Source organism: Patiria miniata, unplaced genomic scaffold, assembly GCF_015706575.1.
Source record: "Patiria miniata isolate m_02_andy unplaced genomic scaffold, ASM1570657v1 HiC_scaffold_24, whole genome shotgun sequence".
Taxonomy (NCBI): Eukaryota; Metazoa; Echinodermata; class Asteroidea; order Valvatida; family Asterinidae; genus Patiria; species Patiria miniata.
Window position 1 is genome coordinate 6,864,020 of NW_024037063.1, and position 10,450 is coordinate 6,874,469.

At 38.0% G+C, this 10,450-nt stretch overlaps 1 protein-coding gene across 1 annotated transcript; it reads right to left on the reverse strand.

Moving 5' to 3' along the window:
- Positions 1 to 512: 512 nt before the first annotated feature.
- Positions 513 to 10,450, reverse strand: LOC119731549 (pleckstrin-like). Its single transcript, XM_038204726.1, has 10 exons — positions 10,433 to 10,450; positions 9,933 to 10,274; positions 8,976 to 9,131; positions 8,035 to 8,207; positions 5,816 to 5,910; positions 4,074 to 4,249; positions 3,082 to 3,252; positions 2,570 to 2,653; positions 1,705 to 1,786; positions 513 to 1,351 (listed from the first exon to the last, which is right to left on the reverse strand). The coding sequence occupies exons 2-10, from the start codon at positions 9,993 to 9,995 to the stop codon at positions 1,179 to 1,181; spliced, it is 1,173 nt and encodes a 390-aa protein (XP_038060654.1). The 5' UTR covers positions 9,996 to 10,274; positions 10,433 to 10,450; the 3' UTR covers positions 513 to 1,178.

A 10,450-nucleotide genomic window follows, 5' to 3' on the forward strand; every position in this document is an offset into this window, starting at 1 on the left:
TGTCCTACAGTTTGTTACATTGTATTACATTTTATTACATTGTATTACATTGTATTTATTCCCTGATGATTCCTCAAAACCATACAGTGCTTGAGCGGTTCCGTGGTGGTAGAGGTAACAGGCAGGGCAATAAGCCATTTGCGAGTAACCTATACCCTTTGGGATTTACATTTGAAAAACGTCTGGTACAATGACTTGCTCAGAATGCTTGGCACATTTTAACTTTGAATTCTCCAGACCAAAGACACTGTTGCTAATCACAAGATTCGGGCAAGCTCTTGCATAGTTACGTAAGAGACGTTCAGCATCAATACATCGTTCACAATGGGTGAGAATGGCACAAAGACACCAGACCATGCCGGAGCTGGGGGTTGCTAGCATAAGGCTTGCCCCGAATCACGTGATATAGTAACAGTCTCTTTGGTCAGGAGAATGCTAGGTTAAAACGTGCAAAGCATTGTATTAAGTCAGCGTTCCAGATTTTATTCAAATTTAACTCGCAAATGGCTTATTGGGGCAGTTCAGGGACTATGGTTTTGACCACAGACACTGAACCTAGACCTGATGCGCCCCAAACCGAGCATCCTATCCTTCATGAAGAGTGTCATACTATGAGCTCCGTGCGCCAACAAAAGAGGGCGCGTTTTTACCTCTTTTGAGCGCTCCATGGACGGGACACACAGCGTGCGCATAATGTACTGTACTGGTTCATGTTCTATGTGCGTTCAGATTTGGGGTTAGAAAATTCAGGGCTAGTCAGGTCTAGGTTTACTCACCCTGTTAATGCCGGAGGGCGTGTAAACACAATCTGGTAATGTATATTCGCAGGGGCGGGTCAAATCGTGGGTCAAATCGTCAAGCTTTCCCGAGTCTTCGGCGTTGGACAGTGTATACACGTCTGTGGTTTTGTACACACCGTGTTTTGAACTTGAACTTGGCCCCTGTGCATGGCCTGTCGTTGTAGCAAATATCGCTCCATGGCGGGGCCTTGGAGTGTTGCAAAATATGAAGTTACGGTGAGAAGTATCATACAAATATACAAATGACTCTCAAGAGTCAGTTTTTGTGGCGTTTTAACAATTAAAAAAACGATATCTGTCTTTTTTAAAAACTTGTGTTTGAGGCCAACAATAATCCCGGCAGCAAGTGGTTAAGATGTCTATGCTTTGAACAGATGGTTACTTTTTCTTGTCTTGTTCAGATGCATGATGAGTGATATCGCTAGGACTCATGATTGCTCGCATCCATTCAGTCCGCTCCTCTGGGCTTCCTACTTGCATCACGTACGTCTTACCCTTCTCTGTCGTAACACTGAACAGGTTCTGTCTCCGCTTGTTCTTCAAGGAGATATCTGTTGAGAAATCCAGGAATATGACGGGATGAAGCAAGTGGTTTACATACATGCATATGCCCCATTTGAAGTTACAAAATCTTTTAGCGGAGGTTTTGCCAACATAGTTTAGGAAGCCTAAGATCACAACCTAAGGTCACAGACGTCAAATTTTAACTCAAAAAGTCAGCTCTGCAGCTGATCTTATTTTCTGATAGACATGATAGATGTGCAGCATGGCAAAACCCACAGAAACAGTTCAGAAAGTTTTAAATCACCATTGAACACATTTTCTTCAGGAAAAAATGGAAGAATCACATGAGAAGCCTGTATCTTTGTTTTGACAATTTCCACAATTGTGTACGTGTCCCTACCTGGCTGTTCTCGACTGGCATCCACAATGTCCACTTTGCACCATCGTAGTGAAATCTCACCTAGAGGTTTCTCCTCACCGACCTAAAAAACCAACAACAAAACTACTAATTAATGACTCCATGGAAGGGATCAGTATCATAAACGATTTGAAGTACTGCAACAAAATTCATGTTTAAATAACCACTCCCTAATTTATGGGTTGTTTCAGCTTGAGTCGATGTAAGGAACCTGGAACTCCAGCTCGAGCCAATATGGGTAAATTTTCCGCTTTAGGGATATCAAATCTTATCATATAAGGCCAAAGTGTGGAGTATATCCATTTGATTCAAATATTCAATGTTTTTTAATGATACGAAATTCAAGCATGGAGTGAAGCCGAAGTCGATGCAACGGTTACTCCTGCTTTGTGTCAGAACAGATGTGACAGAACGTACAAACAGAAAAGAATTTTAGTGTTTCCTTATTTGTCTTGCACTTACTGAAACAAAATTTTGTTACACATGGAAGTAAAACAATAGCTGACACATCCTTTGTTTTCATTCGTTCTCTTTCAACAACAAAAAAGGCAGCATTGTTATCTTTTGTTTAGCAGTGCCAAGGTGCATTGCTTTTTTAAATCAGATTTGTAGTCCAATCACTTGCTATGTATCCCAGTAATCTTCAGTAAAGGTTCAGACATCGATGCAGTAAAGTCTTAATGTTGACACCCCCCTCCCCCCCCCCCCCCCCCTCCGATCAAGTTCAAGTCATGATTGAGTCTGAGCCCAATCTGAGTCTTTTGTCAACAACATTTAGACTCGTTATAGACTCCAGTCCAAGTCCTGGACTCGCAAGTAATTCAACTCTCCTTCCATGTTGACTCACCTTTGAGCCTCTATAATATGTCAGGTATGGAGGTTCATCCCATAACACAAATAGCCTGGCTTTCCATGTATGCCTCAAATGTCCCTGGAATTCAAAATAAGACGAAAATGGAAAAGGAGATGTCAAAGATCTAGCAATGTATAAGAAGACAACATCCAGACAATTATACAAAAAGAACAACTCCTAAAGTATAATCACAAATCATCAAACTGTTAAAATCTATGGGTCTTTTTCTCAGAATATACAGCATTCACTGAGCTAAAACTTATCAGGTTAGTAAGCAACCTTCTTTAGATTTTGAGCACTTTTGTTGCTTCAAATGAAAACAAATGCACAAATGACAAATGATATACTCCAACTTTAAAGGATATGTACATGAATGCTTATCAACACTTGTGGATGCTTATCCCGTTCAATCATTATTTTTCTTTGTTCAAGTCAAAAACTACCCAATTACAGACAGGCGACTGTTATGTTTGGACTGCTTATAGCTCTTCCACACCTAAACGTACCCGTTTCATCATGAATCCCTGCTTGACCGCTTTCCCCCCGTGACCCTTCAATGACTTGAGGGAGGCAGCAGACATGCTTCTGGGCTTGGCTTCAGCGTCGGAATCGTGGCTGGAGTCTGAGTCGCTACTGGATGGAATCAGGGCTTTGATGGCAGACATGTGGAATGCTGACTGGAGGTTCAACAAGAAACAAACGTCATTTCAGGATTGGTTCCACAATCAGATGACCAATATAAAATACTTTCTGATAAAATGGTCATAGCTGTGATTGGTCGTAAGATGTGGAATAAAATTCCACAACACCACAAAAGAATAAATTCCTGAATTAAAAAGGGGAATTCCTTATTAGTTTCAATTTTTTTTAAAATAATATACAGGGTCAGCAAAAAAAATACGAAACCCAAATGTCAGGACCATTTTCTTAGTGAAGTTCTTCATGAAGCACTTTCAATATCTAGGATATGAAAGCCCAATTTATAAGCTTTCTTTTAGTACAGCAATCATTTAAATCACTCATGTATTTTTCAAGTTACAGAATTTCAAACACAAACACGGTTTTAAACGTCTGTCCACGGATCACAAAAGGTAAGTGTTCTTTCAGCAAAACAAAAACAATTCACATGGGGATGTATGTGATTGATGCTTCCACTAAACAAAAGCTTATGAATTGGGCTTTCATATCCTAGATTTTGAAAGTGTAGAACTTCAAAAAAAAAATTGGTCCAGACATTTTGGTTTCGTTTTATTTTTTACTCACCCTGTACAGAGGGAGTTAAATAATTGAATACTCATAACAACTTTTTTTTACATTTTATTAGTATTCAAACTAGAAGCCACATTATCCATTTGCTGGAAAAATAAGAAAGATGGTTCTGACATTTTTGCAGGCAATTTGAAGATAAAAAGCATACTCCAATACATATTCTATGGCAAGTGCTAATTTGCTTTTAACAACATAACAAAATGCCAGAAACAGTGAGAGATTTTCTTACGAATTTGTAGAAAGCCCTTGGTTCGTCCAGCAAGGATTTTTGGCAGTTGGATAGGGTTCGACACCTGGCTAAGGGCTGCAAGTGGGCTGCAGTTACCAGGTCAGTTCCTATGCCAACCGCATGATTCCTAACTTCAGCAAAAGACCACTTGAGGAGCCAATCCACCAGTTCCTGCCCTAAGGAATAAATGGAACAAAAGTACCCACATTAGTATCTTGCGTACAATACAGCGCGTCCCGACATACCCGCAACTTTTTTTGCAAGGCTCTAGCGTCACCGCAGACGTACCGCAGTACCATTTTAAAGCTTGGAATCTTAACTTTATCCCTGGTAAGTATTGGTTGGATTTTCAACAGGGTTTTGAAATTATTCGTGTTCAAATAAAGGCATGTCAAAACAAACTCAACCGATTTCAAGGAAAATCAGTCATGCGCATTTTTTCTAATGTGGAAATGCTTTATCATATTAATGATGTGATGATCTCGTTGCCTTTTACTTTCGGTGTTTCCTATTCCTTTTGATCCACGTAGACTACACCTTTAATGGATTCACAATATTGTTCTTTGTTTCAAGTTTATTATGAGTCTCTTTTGAAATTCAGGCGCAAGTATGTACCTATTCAAAAAGCGTACTCATCAAAGTGTGACTCAAGTTTGCATCTGATGGACCGCATCATCGATTTTCCTTGAATCGGATGAGTTTGCTTTCGACATGCCTTTATTTGAACAAAATAATTTTAAAACCCACTCACGGCTAGCTGTTCAATGTGTTTAACAGAGGAAAATCAGGAATAGCCAATCAACCATTTCAAATTAAAAGAATCGATAAAATAGGGCCGTGGTAAAATCAAGCTATACCATTTGTTTTCTCAAGTACTGCTATTCGAGTACGAGTACTTTGATGATTGAGTACAATTTTGACATGTCGAGTACTAGTACTTTGCTGCCCAGGTACGAGTAGGCCTACTGTCATTTGGAGTACAACTACTTTGACATTCGAGTCCGACTACGAGTACTAAGAAAACTACTCAAGTAGTACTCGAGTACAAGTACCAAGTATGAGTACTACAAGACTAGTCACATTGTCACAAAGAAACTTTCCAAACTAAATATTTTGGACAATTAGTTTACTGACTTTGGTGGCACGAATCTGCTGATTCAAGGTTATTCAATTTTCCCTTTCTAAAGGAAATGGTACTGGTTAACTACAACAACACAGAGTGGTTTGGAACAGGAAGGCAGTGTGGTGGCTGTGATAACTTTCCCTGATGAGTGGATTTCCTGTGGTTGGGTAAAATTGTTCTGCCCACAAGGAGGAAGGATGGATGATTCAACAGCTCTCTGATGATCATAATCCTGCTAAATTTGGTAGGAATTGTTGGCGTTGAATTGTTTTCTCTTAAAATATGGTAGGGGAAGTTCAAACAACCAGTCTCAATTGCTCAAAGCCACCAAGTATACAGGCAAAAGAAAAAAATGTTCCGTGCTTCTGATTACATGCTGTTTTCAAAATATGGTAGCTAGGTCAGGAAATTTTAAACAGTTTGCAATTTTTTTTACTCAGACAACTGCCAACAACCCCCCCTCAAAAAAAAAATTGGGAAAAAATGAAAATAATTACATTGATTTTTTTTTTGAATTACAAATAAAGGCTGAAAATACTTAATTGAAATACAACTTTAAAGTTCAAAGATGTTGGTGATTTTTAAAAAAAAAAATTCGGGGGGGTGTAAGGGTTAGTACCTGTAAAGCAGTGTTTGTATTCCGTCCCGTCCAACGTCTTGGTTTTCAGTTTGATACCAGCGTCTGGATCTTGCATAGCTTGTATAATGTCCTTGCTGTGACGACAAAAAAGAAATTGGTACTAAACAAATATGTCAATTAACTCAAAATGCTACTTTCATCATTAATGAGCCTCATTTAATAATAATAACAATAATAGCAGGCTCTTATAAAACGCACATATCCTAACAAAGAGATCAAGGTGCTTGACAAAATATTACAAAAAACAATTAATGAATTAATGAGCTCTGAACAGTTCTGTCTTCAAACGTTTCCGAAATGTTGTCACTGAGTCAGACTGGCAGATTTCTTTACATTACAGTAATATTTCTGTTCGTTAAATTGGTGGGTTTATCTCAGGTTTTTTTTTCTTCAAATTATTAATTTAAAGTTAAATTTCATTGTCATTGTTTTTGCTCTTTCCAGTAACGTGTCCAATAAAACTATGAAAAACATGTGTACCTATTGTAGTGTTTGATTGGTCTGTATTGATGACTGCTAGAGAAAAAAATTACCATCAAAAAAGAAAATATATTTTTTAAAAAGTATCACTAAAATCAGCATCAAAGTTTAAACATTGAAAGCGTTACTTCTTTGCTAATATAGGTTTTCCCCGGCCAATTTCCTAAAACGTTCATTCAGTTCTGAAAATCGGTCATTCATTTTCGTCTGAATTTGAGAATCGCTCTGAAAATGCGTTTTATTTTCGCTTCCAGAGCATTCGATTCCATTTCAGTTCAATCAATTAAGTGATTGAGCAGCACCTTTCGTTTTTGTCCATTCAGATTCGTTTACAAGACTTCTTGTCTGCTTTTAGAGGGCAATTTCAAACAGTCACCATTCTATCGGGGTATTTCACTTTTAGTTTAATCCCATCAGTACCAGATACAATTAGGGGTTTCTTTTTCATTAACTGTCAATCAAATTAGCTGTACCTGAAATCAATTTAGAAAAGGTATGCTTGCGTAAAAGAATGCACATGTAACGTTATTGGCCGTCTGTTTCTCAAAACCGAATGCACGGACAATGAAAACGATTGAACTTTCGTTGAATTGAAATGGGATTATAAAGAAATGCATTCAAATTCAGACAAAAACGAATGACCGATTTTCAGAAGTGAATTGAACATTTCAGGAAATTGGCCGGGAAAACCTATATTATGAAAGAAAATCGCCTGTTTGAATCTGAAGAGTATTTGTGGAAACATATGTAGCACACAAACAGGATCTGAATAACTGCTACAATGTACATGTGTCGATCAAGGTTAAAATGTCCATACCGGTACATTACATTGGGCCCCACAGAAATGTGTTCATTCAAGCAAAGCAGGAAAAATAGGTCAGTAGGGAATCACGCATTCGTTTCGGAACACACCATGCATTGACAAAAGTTGCCTTCAATGTAAACATGCAGGATTGCTATGAAAGCCAAGTCCGGGTTTTTTGTACCCACCAAATTCAAGGAAAAACACTGCATTGTAACCGGATTTTACAATCCCCCAGAGTGTTATTTTATGCATTTTACATGTTCTGGCTGGTACCTGCGTGTGTCAATTAAGCTAAAGCTGACATTGCTTTACAAAATATGATGTAAAATGAAAACTTCTGGAAGTAACAATTAATGTTTTATATTATGAGTGAAATGAACCGTGTAATTCAATGTCAAAATGTTTGCACAATAGATTTTCCATTGTTTATCGAACAGTATACATGTACAGTAGCTGTAGGGAATCAAAAACTTATTTTTATAAAAGAAATGAGAAATATGAGACCGATTATGTAGCACCTTTATAAAGGGTATACAAGGTGCTGCGGCGCATATTGCAGCCACTGCCAGAAACACCGGGGCAAACCCCTTCTCTTAGCGATAGTATTACTGGGTTCTTTAACGTGTATTACACAACACACGGGACCTACAGCTTTACGTCCCATCCGAAGAACGAAGCAATAATGGTAAAGTGCCTTGCTCAAGAGCACAAGCACCATGTTTCCTGTCAGGATTCGAACCCATGTACCACGGCACTTGAGTTGAACACCATTGGACCACAGCTCACCAATCACGAGATATAAAGGGATATTTCTCACCACATAATTACTCTACCCCCCCCCCCCCCAATCAAAATTATTTGATGCCAACATAAACTGGGTTTATAATTAAGTAAGATGGGTAACATTTATTACTTGCGTTTGACTTGTGCTTCTGAGAGTTCCGGCTGATGTCCGTTCTCACCACCGACGCTACTGCATACCCTGATTGCATCACCAATGGCCTTCACCCATTCATCTCGCTCTGTCTCATTGGATGCTTGCATCAAGAGCTCCATACCATCGCGGGCTGATACCTGGAATACACCCTGTACAACACGCACAAGAAAACCAGTTTTTACAATAACTGAATAACTTCCTACTTGTCTGAAAACTAAAACTATGTGGTAACAATAGCGCAAATTTATTTTAAATGAGATGAAAGTTTTATACAGTCCTTTCCCAGTCCTTTCTACCAAAAACCTTTAAAAAAATAATCAAAATAGTTTCTTTAAAGCTAAGATTCGATTAAACTTTTCTCAATTTTCCTCATTTATTTTGTCACATCTTCTTATATTTATTTAATATTGGATGGCTTTCAGAGGGACACGAAAATATTGCATGAGGTATGACAATATTGCACGAGTCGGAGACGAGTGCAATATTGTCATAGCGAGTGCAATATATTCTTGTATCCCTCAAAAAAGCCATCCAATATTATTATTATTATTATTTGTATCAGGCTAACCTGAATAAAAAGACTGTTAGGAAATTGTCTTCATTATTTCTTAAATTTTGTGGAATATTCGTCGCATACCGGAGCAAATTTCGCGCCACTCAAAGCTGCAGTGTGCGTAAACCTTAGTGCTGCGTGCTGCATCCAGCTGCATGCAGGCGCGACTGCTATCTTTACTTGTAAATTTATTAAATACAACTTTTTTGTGAACCACCATAGATGATTGTCTTTGTGTCAAGACATGTGTTTATGAGCAGTAATTAAGATTTTTGTGAGTCATTTATGTCAAAATAATTTACGAGTCATACAACCCCCCCCCCCCAGCCTGCTAACCCCGCCCCCTCCTAATGTCACTGGATACCTCTTTCTTCTTGTACTGTGGACATGGCGAGAGTACTGAGCATCCCCTAAGTATGACAGCTCCTGCAGCATACTCATCATCTTTCTTCTTGTAGTAAGCCAGCGCATCCTTGAACAACACAAACCATCTCGTACGCCAATTTGTTCTTACGTGTCCCTGTGGTCACAATTGTAAGAAAAACTTTAAGAACATGGATTATAATTGCCAATTTTATATGGAATGACCCAAATACAATACTGTAGTCACTAGAAAAGTTCAAAACTTGACTTCTTATTGTTACTGAATAATTTTGGTTTCGATAAACTACACAGCTCAATTTCTAAAAAATTGCAGATTCCTGTCATTAAATGTAAGAAATAAAGTCTGGGGCTTATTTTTTTTCTATTTTTCCCCAATATGGCATATTTTTTTAAGATGGCAGAACTGATGAATTCTTCATTTTTTTTAATTTTGCTGATACAAAACTGGGTCCAAAGGAGCCGTTTACAACCCTTTCTACATACATCTAGATACAATTTTGTTGGAAACAAATAAAAAGACAATAATTTGCAAAATATATTATGAATGTGTGACTTTTTTTAAAAGCAGGTGGGGATTGGAAACTGGTCTGTTTTTTACTTGGCCTAATTTAGCTTCAAATCACATCATAAATTATAATATAAAGTAAACATTTTTTCAAAAAATATTCCACGCCCGACAGCTGAAACAGAATATTATTATTGAGTCTATTATAAGAATGTTTTTAAAATTGAAAATTAAATTGGGTTTAAGATTTATGGGCTTGCAAGTTGCACTGTTGCAGTGAAAACTGACCAGCTTGATCATGCTGATTAAGCTACAAACTGACAGTGACAGGATTACAGACAAAACAGGAAAAAAAATAATTACAACACAAATTCAAAAGTGTAAATTTAATACCAAAAAAATATTTGGTTTTAATGCAAGTTTGAAACTCACCTTTTTCACTAGGAAGCCTTCTTTTAATCTCATCCTCCGATCGCTCTGATCCTCCGATTCCATAATTTGTCCTCGAATAGAAAAGTTCTTGAGTTGGAATAACCAAAGTCTTCCTAGTTATGTCCTGTGCAGTTCAACCAGTGACATCACTTTTGTCAGAAACCTTTTTAATTTAATGCCAAGAATTTTAATACAAACACCGCTGGGCGGCAGTTGCAGGTTTACGCAGTAGCACTGCAGTCAGTAGCACCATATGCCGGCACAAACTCCAAAATAACTGCACACAAACTTCCTGTTCACCGAGTTTATTGCTATCGCTTCCCTTCCCAACTGATCTCACATCTGTGGACGAAAATCCCGATTGTAAGTTACAAGAAAACACAATGGGAGTATATAATGTCATTCCACAAAAGACACGACAGGATACAATGGATATAAAGCAGGATGTTGCCGCCGATGAATAAAGTTTACAAATCCCCCCGCAATAAAGTTTTACTCACTTCATTTCCGGGTACGGT

What these genes read in the sequence shown, in the direction of transcription:
- LOC119731549 (XM_038204726.1), bottom strand. Translation starts at nt 9,995, where the DNA reads ATGGAATCGGAGGATCAGAGCGATCGGAGGATGAGATTAAAAGAAGGC. An exon ending in AAGGCTTCCTAGTGAAAAAG is followed by an intron (nt 9,132 to 9,932) that starts GTGAGTTTCAAA and finishes TTGTGACCACAG; the next exon opens with GGACACGTAAGAACAAATTG. An exon ending in CAAGGGCTTTCTACAAATTC is followed by an intron (nt 3,253 to 4,073) that starts GTAAGAAAATCT and finishes TTGAACCTCCAG; the next exon opens with TCAGCATTCCACATGTCTGC.